A 26,366-nucleotide genomic window follows, 5' to 3' on the forward strand; every position below is an offset into this window, starting at 1 on the left:
CGCGCGTGGCAGCCTTGTCTCCCCGCCCCTCACGTGGCCCCTCCCTCCTGCCCTGGGCCGGCGCGAGCCTCCCAGGCGGTACACGTGCGCGCCTCCCAGCCGGCCCTGCTAGTCACGTGACGCCCCCCTCCGCGTTTTCTCCACTACAGCCTTCCTAGCTCGCACTGCCAGAATCCGGCGTTATGGCTGCCGGCGTGCCCCGCGCCGCTTCTCTGTCCCCACTGTTTCCCCTTCTCCTGTTCCTCCTGCTCCTCTCCGCTCCGCATGGCGGCAGCGGCCTGCACACCAAGGGCGCCCTGCCCCTGGACACAGTCACTTTCTACAAGGTAACGGGGGTGGGGGAGTCGCGCGCAGGTGCACCTGAGCGCCCAGGGGAGCGCACACCCGTGGGGAAGGAGACAGGGCTGCCGGAAGGTGGTCTGTAGTGACGAGCCCAGGACTTCTCACCATCCTAAAGGGGGGTGGGCTCTGGACCGGGGCCATACCGCGACCATGGGGCACACGGGAGCCAGGGTCCCCGCGCACCTTTGCCCTTGCAGTATTTGTACTCCCCTCTTTTCCAGGAGAGCCGTAGACTTGCAGTCTACGGAACCCGCCGCCCCTTCCCCTCACCTAAGGGGAGAGGGCGGTGCCGGGCGAGATCCAATCCTCGAATCCCAAGTGGGAGGCCTGGAGGGCGGTGCGAAGCGGTCGCCGCCGAGCTCCGGCTGTGGTGGGGCGAGGGAAGTGGGGGAGGAGGTGGTTGGAAACCCGGCTCGTTAACTGGCATTGCTGCGCCCCTCCTCCTGCGGGGTAGAGCGCAGCCGGCTTTGCAGTACGCAAACAATGCTCAGATATCCTGTGTCTTCCCGAGAAGTGCAAGCGTTAAGAATAAGGGAACTCTAGGGAATATTTTGGGCCTGGGAACAAAATGAAGTAAAATTGGGTCAAGACGTGGAAGGATTCGCCTGGGTAAATGGATGTTGGAAATGTTGAAGGCTGAATGCAGCCCCAGCTCCCTCCTCTTGCACCTGTCTTCACCCACTGGTAGCTTTCAACTTAGCCTGCGAGATGGGGAAACTAAGCATTGAGAGAGAAGCCATTCGTTTTATTTTCTTAATTTGTACCCATTGCTGGGAAGTGAAACAAGAAAGTGGAGTTCTAAATCTGTCTCAAGCGATTGAACTTTTTATTCTCAAAAGGGTTCATTGTCCTGGATTTGGCACCTGTGGCTTACATATTTAAAAGTGTAGGTATGGCTGGATGGTTGTCAGGCACACCCCACAGCACCCTGTACTTTTGGGGTCTTCATTGGGACAGTTACACCCTACTCCCCAAAAGCGGGAATGGGATAATATCACAGATCAAGTGTGACTTAAAAGGAAATTTTGCACTGTAAAGTCAGTAGTATTTCCTAATCAGTTGGTGTCTGTCTGTTTTTATTGCTACCACCCTGGTCATGGCTTTCATTACAGTATTCTTGCAGGTCTCACTGCTTAGCCTTTCCTCTTCTAATCATTCTCCTTTCTGTTCCCTCTGCTCCAGCCGTACATGCCTTCTGTCCGTTGAATATTTCTAGCTCATTACTGACCTAGACCCTTTGCACTGACAGTTCCTACTGACTAGAACATTCTTTGCTCAATCTTTGAAAGGCTGATTGCTTCTCATCATTCAGCCTTAGGTTAAATATTACCTTCTCTGAGACCTTCCTTGACTTCCTCTCCCCTCTGTCAAAAGAGCCAGTCACATGAGTTGGATTTCTCTGTGGAGGACTCATCACTGATTTTATCCCCTTATATATTTTATTTTATTTTTTTTAAAGATTTATTTATTTATTTATTCATGATAGACATAGAGAGAGAGGAGGGAGAAGCAGGCTCCATGCCAGAAGCCCGACGTGGGACTCGATCCCAGGACTCCAGGATCGCGCCCTGGGCCAAAGGCAGGCGCTAAACCGCAGAGCCACCCCAGGGATCCCCTCCTTGTCTATTTTATTATCTCCCATGCTAGAATATGAAGAACTGCCTTGTCTATTTGTTCACTGATCATCTGCACAACCTAGCAGGTTACCTGTCACATAAAAGATACTTAATAATAATTTGTTGAATGAATGAACAGATGTGTTGAATGAATGAACAGATGTGTTCTCCCTTTCTAGATCTTTCTTCCATCACCACTGTATAGAAGGGGAGCTTCCTGGTAATATGTATGTCCAGGGGCCTTGTTCTGTGTTTTGTCTCTTTGCAATTTCCAATACCTTTTTTTGTTTTGTTTTGTTTTGTTTCTTGCCCTTGACCATCACTAGAAATAAGAGATCCTGCCTGCTTTTTTTTTATTTTTATTTTTTATTGCTGTGTTTACTTAGAACAGTGCCTGGCATGTGATAGGCCCTCAGTACCTGTTTATTCAATGAATGAATGAATGATAAATTAATCTGCATCTTGAAGAAGCAAGTTGCCTAAATATAGGGTATGGTGGAGTTGATTCCTTGAGGATGAAGAAAGGACAGATTTCTAAAGCAATTAAGAGGTACAAACTGATTAATAAAAAGGAAAAAGTTCACTGTGCAAATGTGTGCCATTCAAAACCATTCTGCCAATGGCTTAAAATGGCAAAATAAAAGATGGAGGCCTCTCAATTCTGTTTCAGTATTAGACCACTGTATAATTATTCATTATTCCATAATACAAATGTAGGCCCTTTGAAGGTAGGGATCCTGTGGTGTTCTTTTAGAATATTCCCCCCAGACACATGTAGCCTCTGCTACCATAGCCTACCCTACTTGTGTTCATCTATCAAATATTTTCACAGCATCTGCCACATGCCAGACACTCTTGGGAAATAGAGATAAAGCAGAAAACAAGTCTGACGAGGTCCTTGTAAATGTATATTCTAGTGAAGAGGACAGACAACAGATAAGAATTTTAAAGAGTGATTAATGCTGTGAAGAAAGCAGAGCAGAGTAACGTGATAGAGGAGGGTAAAAATGAAGCAGTGCTAGGATTTTGAGTGGAGTCCTCTCCATTGGGCGGGACATTTAAACTGAGCTTTGAATGATATACATCTTGGAAGTAGTTGGGGAAAGTGTATTCCAGCCAGTAAAGTCAGCAAATGAAAACGCCCTAAGTGGGAATGAGCTTGTTGTGTTGAACTGAAATAAGGCCATTTAGGCTAGAGGGATGTGATCTAATTTATATTTTTAAGTTTTACCTGCGGGGGTGCCTGCGTGGCTCAGTCAGGTGAGCACCTGACTTTGGCTCAGGTCATGATCCCAGGGTCCTGGGATAGAGGCCCAAGTGAAGCTCCCTGCTTCACTCTCTCCCTCTGCCACTCCCCCTGCTTATGGCTACTCTCTCAAATAATAAAATCTTTAAAACAACAAAAACAAAAGTCTTACCTGCTTTTAGGCTCCCAGAGCTCAGATTTTGGAAGTCAGTGATCACTTAAAAGATTATCTGTTCTGGTAGCTTCTCCTTTCCTATGTCAAATATTTTTTTAAAAGCTAAAATCAAATGGACTTCAACACACAATGAGGAACAGAGTAACAAAAACTGAAATGATGTCAGCTTCACTTAATTATGACAGTGATTGCTTATGATGAAAAATTGGCCAGAAGTGGCCAATTGATCACTTTCATTAGAAAAACAAAAAGTTGTAGGAGGAGGAGAGAAGAGTTAGAATAAACCTGTGCATTGAAGCAATGGCCACGATAGCCAAACTGTGGAAGGAGCCTCGGTGTCCAACGAAAGATGAATGGATAAAGAAGATGTGGTTTATGTATACAATGGAATATTACTCAGCTATTAGAAATGACAAATACCCACCATTTGCTTCAACGTGGATGGAACTGGAGGGTATTATGCTGAGTGAAGTAAGTCAGTCGGAGAAGGACAAACATTATATGTTCTCATTCATTTGGGGAATATAAATAATAGTGAAAGGGAAAATAAGGGAAGGGAGAAGAAATGTGTGGGAAATATCAGAAAGGGAGACAGAACATAAAGACTGCTAACTCTGGGAAACGAACTAGGGGTGGTAGAAGGGGAGGAGGGCGGGGGGTGGGAGTGAATGGGTGACGGGCACTGGGTGTTATTCTGTATGTTAGTAAATTGAACACCAATAAAAAAAAAAAAAAAAAAAAAAAAAAACCTGTGCATTGAGAGAAACTATCAAAAGAAAGATCTTGGGGATTCCTCTAAAACTTAAACATGGAATTACTATATCAGGGACACCTGGATGGCTCAGTGGTTTGGTGCCTGCCTTCGACCCAGGGTGTGATCCTGGAGTCCCGGGATCGAGTCCCTCATGGGGCACCCTGCATGGAGCCTGCTTCTTCCTCTACCTATGTCTCTGCCTCTCTCTCTCTCTCTCTCTCTCTCTCTCTCTCTCGTGTCTCTCATGAATAAATAAATACAATCTTTAAAAAAAAGGAAATTATATCATCAAGCATTTCCACTCCCAGGTATATACCCAAAAGAAATGGAAACAGGCTTTTAAACAAACATTTGTCCACAATGTTTATAACAGCACTATTCTCAAATAGTCCAAGAGGTGGGAACAGCCCAAATGTCCATCACCTGATGAATAGATAAATAAAATGTGTCATATCCATACAATGGAATGTTATTAGCCCACAAAAAGGAATTAAATACTGAGACATGCTAAAACATCAGTGAACCTTGAAAACGTGATAGTGAAAGAAGCCAGGTACCAAAGGCTGCATATTGTAGGATTCCATCAGAGCAGACATCATAGAGACAAAAAGTAGATAGTTGGTTGCCTGGGGATGGGAGGGAACAGGAATGGGAAGTGATTGCTTAAAATGTGTATAGGTATGTGATTCCTTTTCAGGTGATGAAAATGTTCTGGAATAGACACTAGTGATGGTGCCACTCTGTTGTCAGTGGAATAAATTTTACTGTTTTGTACACTTTAAAATGGCTGATATGGTGAATGTCATATGTTCAGAATTTTACCACAAATAAAATAAAGGTCTTGACCCTGACAGTTTAGGACCTGGAGATCTAGCCAAGGGGAACTATGGTCTAGGGAGTGGACATTGTCATAAGCCTGCCTCTCAGCAACTTCCTATGAGCCCTGAAACTACAGAGTTGATTGAGCTTCTGAGCTCCTTAGCCAAAGCACCTCCATGGGTGCCAGTCCCTTTATAGATGTTTGGTTGGTTGACTTTTGTCAGATTTTTGGTTCATTGTTTACTAAGAAAGGCCCTCTAGGATGATGGATATGCCAAGGGCAAATGTAGTATTTTCAAAGGGTTCCTTTAATCTTACCAAGAAGGCCTTAATACATCTAAGCTTTGTTTATTTTAAGCAGTGTTGTATATGTCTTTGATTACTATGAATCTAATGGGGTGCCCATCACCAATAAATTGTTACATGAATTGAGGGATGGATGGATGGATGAACATTAGTTTGTGAGCACTTGTCTCCCCTGCAGGCTTGGTTTGCACTCTTTCTTAAACAGGAGTCCTTTGAGAAAGGGAATTAGCCCCAAAAGTCTCTGGAATCCTGGACTTGCTCAGCTCTCTGTACCCTCAGGTCATTCCCAAAAGCAAGTTCGTCTTGGTGAAGTTCGACACCCAGTACCCCTACGGTGAGAAACAGGATGAGTTCAAGCGACTGGCTGAAAACTCGGCCTCCAGCGATGATCTCTTGGTGGCAGAGGTGGGGATCTCAGGTATGGACAAATGCATCTTGACTGTGGAGGGCAGAAGGGGAGGAAGCTAGAGATTATTTCCCTCCCTGTAGGTGGAATACCCAACACTTCTGTCTGAGCCACACACCAGTGTAAGTGGGGTCAGGACCTCAAAAATCTGGCACCCATGGTAGGCTTATCTTGAGCAGATTCTGATACCACAGACTTGATCCCAAGTTCATCCTTGCAGATGCCTGAGGGAAGGGAATCCCCCATCCTTCACCTCTACCCCACACTGACATTAAACTTACTCTAAGAATCTGGGGCTCTCCTTGCAGGGGACTGTGGTCAGAGGAGGTATCAAGCTTCCTAGGGTCTCCATAGTCACTTCTTCCATCTTTTCAGCTGTTTTTTACCAAAACTATTAGGTTTTGGCTTTAACTCAAATCCATCAGAGCTATCACTAAATCAAAGTGAAGCTCTCAACCACAGTGACCACTCTAATAATAATAGTTGCCAACACGTAGTGGTTTACAGTCTGTAAAGGTATGCACAATCCATGCATTTTGAATCTTCACTTGAACCCTGCCTGAAAAGTGAGGCACGTTTTCTTCATTTTTACACTTAAGGAAAACTGAAGCTCAAAGAATTAAATGACTTGTTTGAGGCCATGAAGTAGTAGGAAGTAGCTCATACAGAATTCCACCTAAGTATTTATTTCAAAGTGCCATGAGTTCTTCCCTCTCACAGCTTCCCTCCAGCTGGGATGCTTCAGTTCCCTAGCTAGCTAGAGAGTCTGGTCCTGGGTAGAGATAATAACCACACTTTTCCTGGGTAGTCAATCCTGACTCAGCTGCAGATCCACTCCCTCGGGGCTTAAAAGAAGAATAGCAGGTGACATTTATCAAACATTTATTTAGTGCCAGGGCACTGTGCTAAAGTGTTTTGCATGTATCTTATCCTTGTGACAACTTTATGAAGAAAGTACTATGACCCCAATACTTCATGCTTGGAGTACCTTGCTCAGGATTGTACAGTTTGAAGTGGCAGAAGGAGGACTGGAACCCCACGCTTCCCTATACTACTGCCCAGTAATATAGGTGGCCTTGGCTGTTTCCTTTTGCCAAGGTATAAGAAACCAGTTGTCACAAAATCAGCCCTTGGAACTGCTACTACCTGTTCTGAAGAACATAGCAAATACCACATATTGCACTGAACTCTGTCAGGTTAGGTGCACATATCTCCTCATTGGGTCCTGCCAACACCTCTGCCTGCTACCTACCACATGTTCCTCTTGCCCACTAAGCTCCAGCCAGAATGGCCCTTGAAATCCTTCAAGCCACCCAGCTTATTCCTGCCTCAGAGCTTTGGCATTTTCACACCTTCCTACCTGAGACACTCTTCCCAGATTATCATGTGTCTCCCTCCTTGAAACATGGGTCTTTCAGCTCCTATTCTCTCCACAGAAAGGCCTTCCATGACTACCCAAGTAGGCCTTACCTACTGTCACATCGTGCCATGTTAGTTTTATCTTTTTGGCACTAATCGTGTATGTTTGTTTATCTTCTCTCTTCTTACCTTTAAAAGAACATAAGCTCCTTGATCAGAGAACTTATTACTCTTAATCATAACTAGATCCATAGCACTTAGAACCTGGCACATAGTGGGCATAGAATAAATATTCAGAAGAATTCCCATTTTTCAGATGAGGAATGCAAAGTTGAGAGGTTAAATAAGGGACGCCTGGGTGGCTCAGTGGTTGAGCACCTGCCTTTGGCTCAGGGCGGGATCCCGGAGTCCCAGGATCGAGTCCCGCATTGGGCTCTCTGCATGGAGTCTGCTTCTCCCTCTTCTTAGTCTCTGCCCCTCTCTCTCTGTGTCTCTCATGAATAAATAAATTCTTTAAAAAAAAAAAGAGCGAGAGAGAGGTTAAATAAGTTGATTAATGCCCTGTGGCTAAGAAGTCAGGAGACACAACCAGGATCCTTCTTGCTATCAGCTCAGATAGGCTTCATAGCAGTGTCCTGCCCCGCATTCCTTATGATCTTGCTCCTTATACTTGCTTTCTGTTTACAGATTATGGTGATAAGCTGAATATGGAGCTGAGTGACAAATACAAGCTGGACAAAGAGAACTACCCAGTCTTCTACCTCTTTCGGGATGGGGACTTTGAGAACCCAGTTCTGTATAGTGGGGTGGTTAAGGTTGGAGCCATCCAGCGCTGGCTAAAGGGGCAAGGAGTCTACCTGGGTATGCCTGGTTGCCTGCCTGCATATGATGCCCTTGCTGGGGAGTTCATCAGGGCCTCAGGTGTGGAGGCCCGCCAGGCGCTCTTGAAGCAGGGGCAGGACAACCTCGCCAGTGTGAAGGACACTGAGAAGAAGTGGGCTGAGCAATATCTAAAGATCATGGGAAAGGTCTTAGACCAAGGGGAGGACTTCCCAGTGTCAGAAATGACCCGGATCACCAAGCTGATTGAGAAGAACAAGATGAGTGATGGGAAGAAGGAAGAGCTCCAGAAGAGCTTAAACATCTTGACTGCTTTCCAGAAGAAGGGGGTCGAGAAGGAGGAGCTGTAAAAAGGCACTCCAGGTTTTCCAGGGTTTGGGGGTGGGGAGAGGGGAGAGTTAATCTGTTGGCTGTGAGAGACCCTCCTGGGATACGAGAGAGTGGTGGTTAAAGGGGTACTAAGCTGGAAATCTGAGCATACCTGGACATTGACGCTGATGTGACCATGCTTAGGACATTACTAGCGCCAGTTTGGTGTATAACCAGAGCACTTACCAGATGGCTTGTGAAATCCCCCCTCAGAAGGAATTGGTGCTATAAAAAAGAGTGTACTGCCCAGGTCCTTGACAGGTGTTATTATAACCCAATTAAAGTTTCTGTGTTTTGGTTAAAAGGACCTGAAGCCATTCAGTTTTCTTTCACAAATTATACTTTGGCCTGTGATATGCTTTCTCCTTTGAATTTATTTTTTAATCTAAGCTGGTATGGACTCCACTCTACCAGGATAAGTGACTATCCCTGTAACACTGTAGAAACTGGTCCCAGCTCAAGGACTGCCTTTATTACCTTCCACTGGCATTCAAACTCCAGTGGACTGACTGTGGGTGGCAAAATGCATCATCCTCTTTCTGATCCTTGAAGTGGAATAACAACATTAAGGAAGCTCAGTGTAATAATTTTCCACATTCCATGAAAAAGAGCAAATTCTTAGTTTTACTGATAAAATCAGATTTTTAAGAGTTGGATTTAGATAGCTAAATGATACCATTCAGTCTAATTGTAAGTTTTTTTAAAAAAAGAGCTTGTTTTCCATCTAAGTTACTTTGTCACTGTCAGTTACTGAGTAAGTACCAACATTAAAAAAGCAGAGTGGGAGACCCATTGTACTGACTCCAGTCTGTTTTTAGGAGTGATGAGCTTCATGTAATGATAAGCTTCATGATAACATCTCCACTTTCATATTTAACTATTTGGAAATACCAAAGTGCAAGTCCTAAAATATTCTTACAGCCACACAAAGAAATTTGACTTGAAGGGAGTTAGCAAATAAAACCTTGTTCGTGTTCGTCCATTTCAGCCAGATTGGTATTTAAAGTCACTAGAGGGGGATCCCTGGGTGGCTCAGCGGTTTGGCGCCTGCCTTTGGTCCAGGGCGCGATCCTGGAGTCCTGGGATCGAGTCCCGTGTGGGGCTCCCGGCATGGAGCCTGCTTCTCCCTCCTCCTGTGTCTCTGCCTCTCTCTTTCTCTCTGTGTCTATCATAAATAAAAATAAATAAATCTTTAAAAAAATAATAAAGTCACTAGAGGGCAGCCTGGGTGGCTCAGCGGCTTAGCGCTGCCTTCAGCCCAGGGTGTGATCTTGGAGTCCCGGGATCGAGTCCCACGTCGGGCTCCCTGCATGGAGCCTGCTTCTCCCTCTGCCTGTGTCTCTGCCTCTCTCTCTCTCTCTGTGCTTCTCATTAATAAATAAATAAAATCTTAAAAAAAATAAAAAAGTAAAGTCACTAGAAACAAAAACATGCAGGAAAATCCATGTATTGAGTTGGATGGAACAAAAACATTGTGGTAGCTTAGGCTCAGAATTTAAACCAAGCAAAAGATATTCAGGGGCAGCCTGGGTGGCTTAGTCAGTTGAACATCTGACTCTGGATTTTGGCTCAGGTCATGATCTCATGGTCCTGGGATGGAGCCCTGAGGTGGGCTTCTTACTCAGCGCAGGGTTGCTTGAGATTCTCTCTCCCTCTCCTGCCCCTCCTCCTTCTTTATCTCTCTCAAATGAATAAATAAAATCTTAAAAACATGGGCAGCCCTGGTGGCTCAACAGTTTAGTGCCGCCTGCAGCCCAGGGCATGATCCTGGAGACTCGGGATCAAATCCCACATCAGGCTCTCTGCATGGTGCCTGCTTCTCCCTCTGCCTGTGTCTCTGCCTCTCTCTCTCTCAGAATTAAATAAATAAATAAATAAATAAATAAATAAATAAATAAATAAATAAATAAATAAAATAAAAATAAAATCTTAAAATAAATAAATAAAAATAAATAAAATCTTAAAATCTGAACAAGTGTTCAGACCTCAACACTTGCCAGTAGCCCGTGTAGATATTCAACATTTGAGAAAAGGATGTAACTGTATATAGATTTCAATATTTCACCTACTCTTTTTTTTTCATTCTAATTGAAAATTTGGGGAGATCTTTCTGGATGTTTCTCAGTGATAAACTTGATTTAGCTGTTCTAAATTTTTTTCTCATTTGTCTAAAACAGGTTCACTTCCAAGTATCTAAGCATTCACTGTCTTAATGGGAAATAAAGAAGCCAAATGACAGATAGGGAAAGAACTTTAAACGCATCCACAGTCCCTGAATGCAGTCCTACCAGTTGTTAAAGGAAAGGTGGCAGCACATCAAGGGGTACTTCATTGGATGAATCCAGACTGAGTATTTATAAGCCTAGGGTCTTGACTTGAAGAGCCATTGGGCAGGGCTAGATTATCCTATCAAAGGCTCTTTATATCAGATATTTCTCATTAAAGATGAGCCCTCAAAACTCTATAGAGTTTTTAAGTGATTTGCATATGCCACATAAAATTAAATCTTCCCTGACACTTAGAGCAAATGGATTCCTTCCCTCTTCTTCCTCTAATTAAATATCATGGCTCAAATGTTGCTAATCAGATCATAATGAGGCTATGGACTGGCTTCCCAAAATCAAACAAATATAGACAATTTCTGGGGAATTTACAGATAACCTGAAGCAAATGAGACCTTGGATCCAACACGAAGAACCTCATTCTGAGGAACTTGTAAGTTATCTCAAATAATCCTTGGCATTTGGTGTCCCCAAAAAAGTTGGCATCAGAATTGCAGCTGGAACAATTGTTCAATAAAGCACCAAGACAGAATCTGGCAATTTGAATGTAGCCATCAAAACTACCAAGAATGTGAGATAGTGGGTTAGGGGTGGTCGAGATTTCAGCTTGCTTCATCAATACTTAAGAGTTTGAATCTTCCCTAACCCTTACCTCACTATGTAGTCTTAGGTAGTAGCCTTGCCTGCAATAATTTTTCTCCTATGTGAAATAGCACATTGTCAGGGACCCATTTTTACTGGGATATATGGAAGCAGGAAGTTGCAAAGAAAGCTGTGCTTTGACAGCACAAATTGCTGTAGGTACCCCACAAATAATTTTTATAAGCATTTGGCTCCTGGTTGCTTACATTCCACTTGTTACTATGAAATACATGTCTGCATCAAGGTAGTGACGGCATCTAAAAATGGAAGAAAAAGTATAAACCTGAGCCCACCTTTTGGGGAAGGTTAAAAATGGCAGTGAGGGGGCACACCTGAATGGTGCAGCTGGTTGAGCTGTGGACTCGGATTTCAGCACAGGTTGTAATATCAAGGTCGTAGGACTGAGCCTCACATCTGGGCTCCACACTCAGCAGGGAGTCAGCTTGGGAGTCTCTCCCTCTCTCTGCTCTGAGTATGTGCCGGTGCTCAAAAAAAAAAAAAAAAAAGTGGTGAAGTATACCCAAGTACCCCACCTTTTGTAAAAATGACAGAGAATATTGGGATGGAGTAGCAGGCAAAAATTTTAAGACTTTCCTCAGGGCCCAGACAAGGGCATTTAATAGATCAGGACAGATAGGAAACAATATTTCAGGACAGAAAGCTCCTCTTTCCACTGTACTGTCAGTGAGTCAACTTTTGATCTTAGCCTGTGGGCCCTAAGTACTCTTGAATAAACCATGTCATCAGCCTGCCTGAAATCTTCTAGTAACTTCCCAGTAAATTTAGAGATCTCATTCCTTTCCCTAACTACGAAGTAGCCATTGTCATTGCTCTGACAAACCCCCAGCCTTACCCCCCAACATCCTTCCCCCTTTCCACTTCAAGCCCAGCTGCTTGAGCCCTTTGTCAATCAATTGGAACAAGCTCAGTAGTTCCTGCCTTGGGGCCTATGCACAGGGGTTCCTTTCTCCGTTGCTGACTTTCCATCAGTCAGGTCAGATGGCACTATTAGTGGGACCTGGTTATCAGCATCCTGACTTACCTCCAGGACTTTATAAATAAACTAGGTTTATTTTTCTCAACTCCTACCCCACCTGGGCCACCACCTAGGATGTGTGTTCTCATTTACCACTTGTATCAGCAGAGCCTAAAGTGGAATTCGGCATGTGATAGAGAAGTGTCCAATACATAGATATTGAAATTCATGAATGCTGGCATGTGGGGTACTACTTTTAAATGAAAAGACTAGTGGCCTTGAAATAAAAGTTTTAAATTCACAAATACTACAATTTTGCCAAGGAATGTAACAGTACAAAATTGAGATGAATTACATTATCTAAAACGTTGTGGCTTCTAGGAATCCAAACAGAAATGACCCAGGCAGAAATGCCAACTTAAAATGGAAGTATTTATATAAATTAATCCCATCCAGTTTAATTGGATATGTATGCCTCACTTAGTTCTGAAGGGAAAACATACTTCCCATATTAATAAATGACCTTAAATGAGTAGGAAGAGTTTCAATAACAAGGCCATAGATACATTGAAACCCCTTTTTATATTAAAAGTTTAAATGAAAGACAAATCCAGGTTGAACATAGTGATTGCAAAATATAATGCAATTTTGAACAATTAAAATTATGAAAATATACAAAATTGATGGGCAACACAGCTAGGCATTTGTACATTTTCCATGATGTGAAGAACACTAAAAATTTCTCTATGCTTTATCCACATCAGATAAATGATTTAAACCAAATGTTTGCTTTGGAGAGTCTTAACTTAGGATCTCAGTAGTATAAAAAGCAGTAATTTTTCAGTCTGTAAACAGTAGTCGTGTTTTTTCTTTCCTTTTTTTTTTTTTAAATATCAATTTACCACACAAAAACAAACACAACAAAAAAACCCACACAAACCAAAAACAGCAGCAGCAGCAGCAACAGGTTATTTGGGAATTCTCTTCAAATACCAATGACATACAATTGCTGGAGGGTGCTTTTTAATCCCGTAAGAATATATATATATATATGTGTGTGTGTGTGTGTGTGTGTGTATGAATATATATATATTTAAACTGTACACAATTTATAGTGCATAACAGTTTCCAAAAGAACAGATCAATAAAAGATATTCGCCATTTCTGCATAATTTCATTCTTTTTACATTATTCAAAATGTAAGCGGTTGGATCTAATTGAAATGCTACATTTAGTAGGAAAGTCAGCAAATAACAAAGGAAGCATAACCTCGACGTAACATTATTTGTCACTAACACCAGTAGAGGTCCCGGGTGCCCCTAGGCAAAAGACTAGTTAGGTAGACCACTGGAGTCAAGCACTGTCCCTGAGGACCAAAGCCAGCTCACTGAGCACACATATGCTAGATTGACCATGGTCAGTTGAAGACTTGTTTCATAGAGCATTTCTATTTCTATGTACAGTATTTCTGGATATTCAAAGAAACATCATTTCAAGAACATATGCCATACACACATACCCCCACTCTCATACACACACCAAGTCCCATCTAAATAGGCAATAGTTTTACGAAATTATGATATGTTGTCATTAAATTAAATTTGGAATCAATTAGAGTTTTTAATTCATCTTGTTCAAGGCAGTTCTTTTTGAGATGGGGTATGATGGCTGTGGATACCAACTTACGTCAAAAAATAACTTCTTGAAATTACTTGATGGACTAGGATTTCCAGTCTTATTTTGAACAGATAATGTAATTTCCTTAAAAATTTCCTTGGAAGTTTAAACAGTTATTAATCACTCTATCAAATTGTGAATCTAAGAAAGTCACGATGAGGGAACAAAATGCAGTTATTTTGCATACAGAGATTTTCCAAGCTCTCTTTTGTTTTGCTTTTTAAAAGAAAAAAGTATCACATTTTCACTGGAGAAGTGAGTAGGAAAGGACCTGTAAGGTCTTTCAAGACCAATCAACCCGATGTCTGAATTTCCTTATCAAACTCATGTCTTTGTTCTTAAAGAATTACTAACTTTAATGGTATTTGAGTAACAAAGACCAAAAATAGAAGCACAGATTCAAATGCAAAAAGTTATCAAAGCAATTGTATAAACTGTATAGCATTTTCAAGAGCAATGTTTATGTTTTCTGTCAGACCAACCTCTGAAGCTACAGTCTTGGGGAGCTACAGGTACAATGTAGGAACAATGTAAACACCATCCTGGTGTAATTCTCAAGTTTGAAGAAAGTAGACAATGTCAAACCCAATGGATAACATTTCTTTTGCCAGCCTAAAACTTAAAACCTAGGTTAAGTCCATAATATACATTCCTTCCTTCCTCCCCAAACCACCCCCCCAATTAAAAAACACTAAAGTATTACATCTTTATTTTCAAGCATATATATATATATATATATATACACACACACATATATATGCCTGAAAAATATATATGTAAAAGCATATATATATATATATATATCTCACAAAACCAATGACATTGGTATTAGATTTGCCTGCATAAATTATGTACACCTCTCTTCTTTAAAACAGTGATTCCCATCTTTCCCAAAGATGGATGAAAGACAGCAAGCTAGTCCTCAGCAGGCTCGTAAGTGGTCTGCACTGCTTCCCCCTCCATATGCCTGTAAGTTAACATAAGCCTATCTGTGATTTAACTCACAGGAGCTAGGATGGGGATTTCTTGGCTACCGAGCCTGTGGTCATCTCAGTGGCGCTCTTCAGTGACAGGTGCTTATTTATGCCAAATTTCATCTGAGGCCCTTTGGGAACCTGATTTGGGTTCTGTGGGAGCCAAGCAGCTGAGGAAGCCTCAAAACTAAACTAATGTGGAAAAAGGGCCTGCTGCTAGTCATGGTCCCCCTATACTTCTGCTTTCTGCTTCCTAAGGCTCAAGGACCAGACCAAACACCTACTGCAATAATGGTAGGGCCATTCAGCTGCTCTGAGGTCAATGCTTTATGCTTAATTTCTATTGCTGCTTTTATAGGACCCCCCTACCCACCAGATGTTTCTGGTGATGGGAGGAAAGAAGAAAAGTGGGGTTCTCTTGTGGCTGCCATATGCATATGAACATGTATAAAAAGTGGTCAAACCCAGATGAGGGTCCTGCTTCTGGTTTATATACAATAATTTAATCAATTGTATACATTTAATACCTAAAAAATTAATTCACAATCAAAGTCCTTCATGCATTTTATGAGGAAGTTCTGGATTAAAATGATGGTCAACCAGATGTAGCTTCTGCCTGGGAAGATGATGTAATTTTCTGCCATAAAGTCATCGGTGCCTGTGATTCAGACTTCCTTAAATTTTTAGTTTCTTTGTGGTCTCCAGTCTTTTTTTCAGCAGCTCTCCAATTTCCAGAAGTGAGTGTAGATAACTGCTCTGCACCTTCCCTTGCACAGTCTTTGAAAATTTTCTCTCTTCCTACAAAGGAGACAATAATTAGTGGTCTTGCTCTGAAAGCACTCCCCTAGATTATAGTTCTTCTTGTGGAAGTTAAAACTACAATTATCCTTTTTTTTTTAATAAAAGATTTTATTTATTTATTCATGAGAGACACAGAGAGATGCAGAGACATAGGCAGAGGGAGAAACAGGCTCCCTGCTTTAGCATCATTATTCTTTTAAGTATTTAATCAGTATTGTTTTAAGTTACACAAAATCAAAAAACTGGTATTTCTGATTAACTTTTATCCAGAAAAAAAAGGTAGAAAATGATTACTAAGTAGTTTGGATATAAAATCACTATTTTGTTAGCTGTACAAAATGGAAAAATTAATATTTCTCATTATTTCATCAGAAAACAAAAGTAGAAATTTATTATTAATTTGAACATTATCACAGACACATATAAAGGCATCACATTTACCTTTGCCAACTTTTCTAGTTATAATATTGATAGGTCTCCTTCTATATTGACAAAGTCCATGGGTTCCAGAGAATAAAGAGCTAAAAAAAGAATAAAGCTTTCCTAGACCTACTCAAATATGTGCTACACACTTGAATTGTGGTAGAGACTACAAAAAACAAAAGGATGGAATGTTCAAACAGAGAAAGGAGGTTGGTTGAGAACTGGCTAAGGTTACATGAAGTTGGTACTGCAAAGCCCTGAAGAAACCAGATAAACACACCTTGAGACCTAAACAACCTTGGAAATACACATGTGCATAAGACGAGAAGGCATGTAAAATACATTTCATTCCGTCCTGTAGTAAATGTATATAAACAACCTAAAAAGTCCAATGGCTATGATGCATTCATATTTTGAATACCATACAGTTGTTTAAAAGAACAAGACTGGCATATATGTGCTAGCCTAAACAAATCTCTTGAATATGAGGTTAAGAAAAAAAAAAAAAAAAAAAAAAAAGCCAAGTTTCAGAATAAAATAGAATGTATCATTTACTTTCAAAAGCCTAACAGCTATTAGAGTACATTATAAGGTTACATTAAAAGGTCTTGGAACATAACCAGTTTTAGTGGATAGCCCCTGGGAAGAGGAAAAAGGATTGGGACTGTGGTAGTTCAGAGGGTTTATGCATAGTGTTTGAAGTTTAGAAAGAAAGGAAGGAAAGAAAAAAGAAGTAAACCTAGTGGCAACTGAATTGAAGAAAAAAAAAAAATTTCCCCTCAAAATACGAATAGCCAGCACTATATGGATCCTACATTTGGTGGCTGGTGCTGCTCAGTATATTATAGGTATTATGACCTCAATAAAAATAGGTAATAAAATGCCATTATTGTTTTTTGTAATCCTCACTATAATCCTATAAAATAGGTATTATGATTTCTATTTTTCAGATAAAGAAGTTGAAGCACAGAGGTTAAATGACTTTCCCAAGGTCAAAATATGAGAACAGGGGTGCCTGGGTGGCTCAGTCAGCTGAGCATCCACTCTTGGTCTTGGCTCAAGTCATGATCTCAGGATTGTGAAATAGAGCCACTGCCACCCCCTTGGGCCCTATGCTCAGCAGAGAGAGATTCTCTCTCTTTCTGTCCTCCCCCCACTTGTACACACATTCATGCTCTCAAATAAATCTTTTTAAAAAAAACAAAGATAAGGACAGAGTCAAGGCTTAAAAAATTTAAAGTAGCCCAAACTTAAAGATAACCTTTTGAATGAATACTCAAAATGAAAAATCTTATTTCTTACATCAGAAGGCAGACAGATCTTTTAACCACCACCACACAACTGGCAACAGCTTTGTGGGCTACTGTGCCTGTCATCTTGGTCTTGGACAGTCCTTCCCATATACCATGTGCTCTAGCTCTGCCGACTGACTCAGGTGCCTCCACACAATTCACTCTTCTGCCTCTTTCTGCTTTGATATCCTTTCATCCATTCTGGTCTACCTACTGAACACTTACTGATCCTTAAATGTAACCTCTCCGGTAAGACTTCGCAGACTCGTTCAGTTTTTGTGCCTCTATCTTACCTCCAAATTAATTTGTATGCATCTAAAGCCAGGTCTTTTTTTTTTTTTTTTTTTTTTTTTGCCAGGTCTTTTTTTAAATTAATATATAATGTACTATTAATTTCAGAGGTAGAGGTCAGTGATTCATCAGTCTTATATAACACCCAGTGCTCATTACATCACGTAATGCCCTCCTTAATGTCCATCACCCAGTTACCCTGTCCCCCAACCTCCTTCCCCTCTAGCCACCCTCAGTTTGTGTCCTATGATAAAAAAGTCTCTTATGGTTTATCTCCCTCTCTGACTTTGTCTTGTTTTATTTTTCTTTCTCTTCCCCAATGATCCTGTTTTATTCCTTAAATTCTACATATGAGTGAGACCATGGTATTTGTCTTTCTGACTTATTTCACTTAGCATAAGAGTTACATCCACATCATTGCAAATGGCAGGATTTCACTTTCTGATGGCTGAGTAGTATTCCACTGTATACATATACCACACCACCTTTAACCATTCATCTGTTGACGGACATCTGGGCTCTTTCCATAGTTTGGCTATTGTAGACACTGCTGCTATAAACATTAGGGTGCAAGCGCTCCTTTGGATCATTACATTTGTATCTTTGGGGCAAATTCCTAGTAGTGCAAATTGCTGGGTCATAGGGTAGCTCTATTTTCAACTGTCTGAGGAAACTCCATTCTATTTTTCAGAGTTATAGCCAGGTCTTTCAATCACTGTATTTCTATGAGCATTTATCCAACAATAGCAAGCTCAATAAATTTATATCTATCTACTTATTAAAAATCTCAAAGATATCCAGCAAAGCCCAATCATATGAAGCAATGTGACATTCATCCAAATTTGTGATCTTTTAAGATTTTTTTTTAAGCAAATAGTATAATTTTGAGTTTTTCTTGTTCTATAGTATTTGGGAAAGAGCTGTGAGTTTGGAGTAGAGAATAAGTTTGGGTTTGGCCTAAAAAATAAAAAGTCAAACAGCTCAAAACCTACCACTAATTATCAGATTTCTCTATATGTAAAAGTGTTCCAATTTTTAGTATGTGCTACCGAAGCGAGCACTGTAAAAGTGTTCCAAACAGACTATCAAGTATCTCTTCTTTCAGAGTGTGTCCAAGTGAGAGGCAGAAGGCAAAAATCCTAGTTAGGAAATACCTGTTTCTCAAGGATTCAATTACTAGGCTTTTACTGGGCACCCAAGTGCCCAGAAGTCATAAAGGCTACTGGCAGATACAGATGTGTTACAGGAATACAGAAGAGAAAGAGGTGAGGATAGTTCTGGATGATGAGACTGGGACTTATTTGGGGCTAAGAAAAGAGAGGTGCTATTCTCTATTTTCTAATTTTCTTAAGCATACATTTTGCGTATAAAGAAATAGTGAAACACTATACAACAGTTAAGAAATAAGGTGGCTCAGTTGGTTAAGTGTCTGACTTCAGCTCAGATCATGATCAGGGTCCTAGGATCAAGCCCCACACTGAGCTCCTTGCTCAGCAGGAAGACTGCCTCTCCCTCTTTCACTCCCTCTGCCCCTACCTCCACTTGTGCCCTATAATAAATAAATAAAATCTTAGAAAATAAGAAATTTTTAAAAAGGGATGCCTGAGTGGCTGAGCGTCTGCCTTCAGCTCAGGTCATGATCCCAGGGGCCAGGGATAGAGTCCTGCGTCGGACTCCCTATGGGGAGCTGCTTCTCCCTCTGCCTATGTCTCTGCCTCTCTCGCTCTCTGTCTCTGATGAATAAATAACTAAAATCTTAAAAAAAAGAAAGTACAGAAGTACTCACCTAATAATCTAGACACTTAGTACAAAAAAACCCCCAATGTGTATAGTATGCTATCATTTGTGTTTAAAAGCAAAAGGTAAGGAAACAAACATTATATGCTTTTAGCTTGGGTTATCGAACTCAGGAAGATTGCACAACAATGGTTCCTTCTTGGAAACTATCAACAACAATGGTTCCTTCTTGGAAATGGAATTAGGGAATGGGTTAGAAAGGGAAGAAGACATTTCACTATATAGTTTTTATTTAATCTCAATTTTTTTTACAAGATTATTTTACTTTTCAAAACACTGTAAAGCTTGAAAAAAGGAAAACTAAACAAATAAGACAAAAATACTAAAGAATTAACCCATCAATTAGTCCTACTCACCATTGAAGTCTATATTCATTCTAATGTATATAGGAAAGCAGCTGAATATACAGCTTAACTGCCTACAACCAAACTTCTTGTTTCACCTCTGAACACATCTGCTTTCTTTAACCAGTCTTTGGAAATGTTATTATTAAAGGCTCTGAGCCCCTTACCATAGTAAGCCTTTTGTTTATAGCTCCGCCTCATTTATAGCTCCAATGTGTTGAAGCTTTACAAAAGAGGGGCTTATAATCTTTTAAAGCTGTTGTGCCTCCCTGGGAAGGTCTGAGGCTAGTGATGATAGCTGCTGTCATTAGTGAATGAGCTCCCTCACTAGCAGAGGCTGGGGCCAGACGAACTACTCAAGGGAGCACTCCCTCATAACTGGAGTTTCATCACTAGAGCAACTAGGTCAGTGAATGTTAACTCTTCTGACACCATTAAATTTTCAATCATTTCAGACTGAAAGTTTACTTAATGTTTTTTAAGAATACACATCTTAAAGGCAAGACTTTACAAGGATTTTGCTACCAAAATTGTAAGAAACTAGCCTAAAGTAATTACCAGAAGTCTGATGAGTAGTACCTTTGATTCCATGCTTGGTTCCTTCCCTTTTTTGACTGGCTTACTCTCTCTAGCCTAATTACTACTGACATAATTATTTATGATGTCCAGCATCTCTTTTTCAGGTGATAACTGCTGGGGTGGCAAAGAAATAAACCAACCCGGTAGGAGGTAACTTCTCACTCAAGGAGATTGTCCGTGGATCTCAAGAGTATGGCTGGTTTCCTCTTGTACTCAAAACAGGGACAGTTCTAATTATACTCCTCATTAATTAATCATCAGTTTTCATACTAAAAGAAACACCCCAAATGTATAGAAAGGAGGTATGGAGAGAGGGGAGAAATGAAGGGGGAGGGGAACCCACCACCACCAATGACACAACAAAAAACTGCTATAAGGCACCTTCCAATCACAAGTCCTAGAAGGAGCAAATAATGAATTGAAATTCATCCTTGTGATAAAGAAAAGAACATCTGAATATCTACAAATAACTTATTGCTGGTTGCCTGCAGTCTCTTACCAGTGAGAGAGAAGTATCTTCTAAAATAAGTTCTTCAAGTTTAAGTGCAATTAGATGTGTTTCAAGCCCTTTAATATGATCCACAACGTTGGAAATTAAAGTCTGAAGCCCAGTAACATAGTCCTGGAAACTGGTGAAGACAGGTGGCTAGAAAAAAGATTTTTAAAAAGATGAAAGATTATCAAAACATATTTCCTTTGCTTACATCTCATAAGCTATATTAACCTCATACTATAGTATTACTTAATGCTATTAATAGTAACCGAGATGGATACAGTTTTAGATATTATGAAAGTCTCTCAAACCAAGGTAAATTTAACTGCCACCAAATAATGCAAACTCAGCAACAATGACAAGCATTTTTTTAAATGAGGTTTATTCACTCTGAGGAACTATAGATGGAAATATCCTATTTACTCAACTTCAGGCTGAGAATCTTCTGGAACACTACATATGAGACAAACCAAAATTTCATTTCTTCTCTATGTATTTTTGAGATTTCCTCTAATGTTAATAACAGAAATAGAGTTTTCTAAGTTCCAAAAGAAAAAATAATGGATAACAACAGTTACAAAAAATCTGAAAAACAAGAGTTAAGGGGACTTGCCCTGATATATATTAGAGTATATTATAAAGTTACATAAAATCCAGACAGTACTGGTATAGAAGTGAACTGATAAAAAGTGAAAGGAAACAAGTTCCAAGATAAACCAAAGAATATAAGGGAATTTAAGGGTGCCATCTCAAAACAATGGTTTTCAAAAATAAAACAAGACAATATCAGGGAGGAAGACAAATCACAAGAGACTCTCAATCATAGGATATAAACTGAGGGTTGCTGGAAGTGGAGAGGGTGGGTAGGAGGATGGGATAACTAAGTAATAGACAGGGGATCCCTGGGTGGCTCAGCGGTTTGGTGCCTGCCTTTGGCCCAGGGCGCAATCCTGGAGTCCCAGGATCAAGTCCCGCATCGGGCTCCCAGCATGGAGTCTGTTTCTCCCTCTGCCTGTGTCTCTGCCTCAATCTGTGTGTCTATCATAAATAAATAAATAAATAAATAAATAAATAAATAAACAAACAAACAAACAAACAATCTATCTTAAAAAAGAAACTAGGTAATGGACATTAAGGAGGGCATGTAATGTAATGAGCACTGGGTGTTGTATAAGATTGATGAATCACAGACTGCAACCTCTGAAACAAATAATACATTATGTTAATTATTTGAATTTAAATAAAATGTTGAAAATATGAAAAATTTAAAAGTAAAAAAAAAAACAAAACCTCAACGGTTTCCAGTGGATGAATGGTACTGAGATAACTAGGTAGACATTTGAAAATATAAAATAGGGGCACCTGGCTGGCTCAGTCAGTAGAGCATGAAACTCTTGATCTTGGGGTCATGAGTTCAAGCCTCATCTTGGGTGCAGAGATTACTTTAAAATATATATATTTTTTAATTTACTTATTTGAGAGAGAGAGCAAGCATGAGTGTGGGGGATAGGAGCAGGAGAAAATCTCAAGCAGACTCCTTGCTGCTCAAGGAGTCCAATAACCCATGAGATCATGACTTGAGCTGAAACCAAGAATCAGATGCTTAGCTGACTAAGCCACCCAGGTTCCCAAAGTAAAATCTTTAAAAAAATAAATAAATAAGATAAAAAATAACCGAAATAAATTCCAAATAGAGTAAATACTAAGTTTAAAAAATCCACCAAAGCTCCAGAAGAAAATTTAGATAATGGCCTGTGTAATAAATTGAAAAGGCCTTCCTAAACATTACACCAAGCTAAGAACCATTTTTAAAAAATAATGGGGGATGCCTGGGTGGCTCAGCATTTGAGCGTCTGCCTTGGGCTCAGGGCGTGATCCCGGAGTTCCAGGATCAAGTCCCACATCAGGCTTCCTGCATAGAGCCTGCTTCTCCCTCTGCCTGTATCTCTGCTTCTCTCTCTCTCTCTCATGAATAAATAAAATCTTAAAAATAAATAAATAAATAAATAAATAAATAAATAAATAAATAAGATGATCGGGGGTGGGGTGTTGGTGGTGTATGGGTCTGTCAGCAGTTAAGCATCTGCCTTCAGCTCAGGTCATGATCCCAGGGTCCTAGGATTGAGTCCCGCATCAGGCTCCCTGCTCCACATGGAGCTGCTTCTCCCTCTGCCCCTCCTCCCACTTGTTTTCTTTCTTCTAATAAATAAATAAAATCTTTTTTAAAAACATTAAAAAAATTTTTAATTACGTTGACAAAAAATTACTTAAGTTAAAAGACAAATGAAAAACTGAAAAAAATTGCATCATACGGGATACAGAATTAATAATAACAAAATTAAGAGCCCAAAGCTTAAAATATTTTAATAGGAAAAATATTACTACCACAACAAGAAACTTGGGCAAAGATATGAACAGAAAATATATCAAAGACCCAGCAGGTGCCTGGGTGGCTCAGTTGGTTAAGCGTCTGCCTTCAGCTCAGGTTATGATCCCAGGTCCTGGGAGATAGAGTCTTGCATGGGACTCCCTGCTCAGCAGGGAATCTGCTGCTTCTTCTGCCTCTTCCTGCTGCTCATGCTCGTTCTCTTTCTCTCACAAAAATAAATAAAATCTTTAAAAACAAACAAAACACAAAGAAATCCTAGCAATATATGACACAATTTAAAAATCAGACAAACACAAGAAACCTGCCCAATCTGTTAGGCTAACTTTTGACTAAAAAAATCTCCCTGGAAGGTTCAATATCAATCAATTTTTTTTAACAACTTTTTTTTTAAGTAAACTCTACCCCTAATGTGGGGATTGAACCCATGACCCCAGGATCAAGAGTCATATGCTCGCCTTAGGCCCAGGCTGTGATCCTGGAGACCCGGGATCAAGTCCCATATCAGGCTTCCTGCATGCAGCCTGCTTCTTCCTCTGCCTGTGTCTCTGCCTCTCTCCTCTGTATGTCTCTCATTAATAAATAAATAAAATCTTAAAAAGAAAATGGTTTAAAAAAAAAAACTAGTAGTGTGAATGATACAATGATGTAATTCCAAAACTCTTAGTATCTATTGTAAAACAAGTGAATATACTGATGTTGTAGGGAACCAGGGTTCAAACTAAAACAAAACAAAACAAAAAAAAGCTACAAACTGGAAAGAGGGAAGGAAAAGAAGGAAGAACACTGTGATATTGGTATCAGTAAGAATTATTTATTCTGTGTGTTTGCATGTGTAAATAAATTTCCTGTCTCCTTTCACTGACATAAACCTGAAATCCCAATACCAATTAGTATACCTAACATCTAGATCTTGGTTTTGAAATGCCACCAGGGCTCCTTGGAAATAAGTTCTCAGTTCAGCTGAATAGGAACAAAGTGGTTGGAGCAGTTTTGCTATTCCACAAAATAAGGGCTCAAAAGCTGATAACCTGTTAGAGGACAGGAACAAGCTTAGAGATGCTTTCATTAGCCAAATCTGAGCATGCAAAACAGAATAATGATAATGGATTAGAAAGGAAATTTTAAAAAGAATGATACTTAAATAGGGAGTAATATTTAAAAACCATATATACAAATATATATATGAATGGGGTGAGACAGCTCCATTTTACAGAAAAATGCCATCTAGTAAATGAGGAAGGACTGCCAGATTTTTTTTTTTTAAGATTTTGTTTATTTATTAGAGACAGAGAGAGAGAGAGAGAGAGAGAGAGGCAGAGACACAGGCAGAGGGAGAAGCAGGCTCCGTGCAGAGAGCCTGAGATGTGGGACTCAATCCCGGGTCTCCAAGATCATGCCCCAGGCTGAAGGCAGCGCTAAACCACTAAGCCACCGGGGCTGCCCGACTGCCAGGATTTTTAAAACTCACCAATGTGGAACCATCAGTGTACTAAATGATTTATGCAAATCAGACTTAACAGTGGATATTAAAACCAGCAAGCGAAAGGCTGGTAGGGAACAGGATATTCAGTCTCAAAGCATCGTCCTACAGAGGACTTATAATTACAAGGGGGAAGGCACCTTTACAATGAAGAAATCCAGACACTTCCTCTATCAAATAATTAAATCTACAAGGACCTATAATGGGACAAAACAACCTTAGTACCTCCTGATTTAATTTGCTAAAATAGACACAGCATTTATATTTAACCTAAACCCAAGGTAATTAGTCAAATCTAGACTGTAATACTATGCTACCAAAAACTGAGCTAGACTCTTCAACAGTAAGTACAAAAGGCTAAGAAGTATTTAAGATTAATGGAGGGTAAAAAGACAAGAAAACTAAAAGCCACGTCAGATCCTTTTTTTTTTTTTTTTTTTTATTGGTGTTCAATTTACTAACATACAGAATAACACCCAGTGCCCGTCACCCATTCACTCCCACCCCCCGCCCTCCTCCCCTTCTACCACCCCTAGTTCGTTTCCCAGAGTTAGCAGTCTTTACGTTCTGTCTCCCTTTCTGATATTTCCCACACATTTCTTCTCCCTTCCCTTATTTTCCCTTTCACTATTATTTATATTCCCCAAATGAATGAGAACATATAATGTTTGTCCTTCTCCGACTGACTTACTTCACTCAGCATAATACCCTCCAGGCCACGTCAGATCCTTATTAGGGTTTAAGTATTTTGAAAAAGGCTATAATAAAGGACACAATTGGGATAACTGGGGAAATCTGAATGTGGACATTATAATATTATTGTATCAGTATTAAATGTCTGGACTGTGAAAATTTCTTGAGTATTGTGGTTTTGTAGGCAACTGCCCTATTCTATCCTGTTAAGCATCACAAAGTCTGTACTTTTCTTTCAAACAGTTCAACAAACAAGGGGGGTAGATAGGATGAGAGAGTAAGATAAAGCAGATGGAGCCAAGTGGTATTAACAAGTGGCAAGTCTAGTAAGGATATTTGGGTGTCATCATGCTAGCCTTTCAACTTTTCTATAGGCGTGTCATTTAAAAGCAAAAACAAGCTGGACAGAGAAAATGAATGTACACAGGACTCTAAAGTTTCTTATAATATGCAGGAAAACTGAAAAGAAAAAGCAGCATGCAGCCAGGTTGTGTTTTCCCTATTATTACCATGATGATGCTGGTTTCTTTTTTCTTCTTTTTCTTTTTCTGTAAATTTAATTTGTATGGTCGCAGGACACTCTCACAGTAACTGGACACCCAAAGGATAATAGAAATAGTCTGAAAGAGGAAAAATCGCAAATTCATCAATAAGGATTATATTCAAGACATCTAGCAGGAACAGTTAAGGTTATGGATTAAATTCTTGCTGATAGTTCTGTGCAAATCCCTTCGAATTCTCCTCTAGTTCTCCACTACAGATTAGAGAGTTTAGATTAATTTCTACAATTACCACGCTGATTCTGAAGACCTTCATTTGAATACTGCTCAGAATACTAAGATTGCTTCAATCTTTATCCTCCCTTCTAGCTCTCCTAGCCCTAAAGGCATCCTCCACCTCAGCCCAGTTTCCTTTCACTCAAGTGAGAGGTCCAAATTCCTAGGCATGGAATCCAAAAGTTATTTATAATATGCCTCTCCCCACCCACCTCCCAGCCCATT

General features: G+C 40.2%; 3 protein-coding genes across 5 annotated transcripts in view; 1 reads left to right on the forward strand and 2 right to left on the reverse strand.

Moving 5' to 3' along the window:
- Positions 1-620, reverse strand: part of TMEM116 (transmembrane protein 116) — a 138,400-nt gene extending 137,780 nt beyond the window's left edge. Inside the window, exon 1 of one of the 3 annotated variants that reach the window (XM_049101827.1) lies at positions 526-620. The gene's annotated coding sequence lies outside the window, so the exon portion shown is untranslated. The remainder of the gene's footprint in view (positions 1-525) is intronic. The other 2 variants (XM_049101823.1, XM_049101822.1) reach the window with 2 other exon arrangements.
- ERP29 (endoplasmic reticulum protein 29) lies at positions 37-8,539 on the forward strand. Its single transcript, XM_025474002.3, has 3 exons — positions 37-326; positions 5,538-5,676; positions 7,711-8,539. The coding sequence occupies exons 1-3, from the start codon at positions 183-185 to the stop codon at positions 8,211-8,213; spliced, it is 786 nt and encodes a 261-aa protein (XP_025329787.1). The 5' UTR covers positions 37-182; the 3' UTR covers positions 8,214-8,539.
- A 4,156-nt stretch (positions 8,540-12,695) lies between these two features.
- NAA25 (N-alpha-acetyltransferase 25, NatB auxiliary subunit) overlaps positions 12,696-26,366 on the reverse strand; it is a 78,582-nt gene continuing 64,911 nt past the window's right edge. Inside the window, exons 22-24 of the mRNA XM_025474003.3 lie at positions 25,875-25,985; positions 20,810-20,956; positions 12,696-15,581 (exon numbers count right to left, since the gene is read on the reverse strand). Coding sequence (XP_025329788.1) covers positions 15,459-15,581; positions 20,810-20,956; positions 25,875-25,985 — 381 coding nt within the window. The 3' untranslated portion in view covers positions 12,696-15,458. The remainder of the gene's footprint in view (positions 15,582-20,809; positions 20,957-25,874; positions 25,986-26,366) is intronic.

This window comes from Canis lupus, chromosome 26, assembly GCF_003254725.2.
Source record: "Canis lupus dingo isolate Sandy chromosome 26, ASM325472v2, whole genome shotgun sequence".
NCBI classification, from domain to species: domain Eukaryota; kingdom Metazoa; phylum Chordata; class Mammalia; order Carnivora; family Canidae; genus Canis; species Canis lupus.

What these genes read in the sequence shown, in the direction of transcription:
- ERP29 (XM_025474002.3), top strand. Translation starts at nt 183, where the DNA reads ATGGCTGCCGGCGTGCCCCGCGCCGCTTCTCTGTCCCCACTGTTTCCC. An exon ending in ACACAGTCACTTTCTACAAG is followed by an intron (nt 327 to 5,537) that starts GTAACGGGGGTG and finishes CTGTACCCTCAG; the next exon opens with GTCATTCCCAAAAGCAAGTT. An exon ending in GGCAGAGGTGGGGATCTCAG is followed by an intron (nt 5,677 to 7,710) that starts GTATGGACAAAT and finishes TTCTGTTTACAG; the next exon opens with ATTATGGTGATAAGCTGAAT.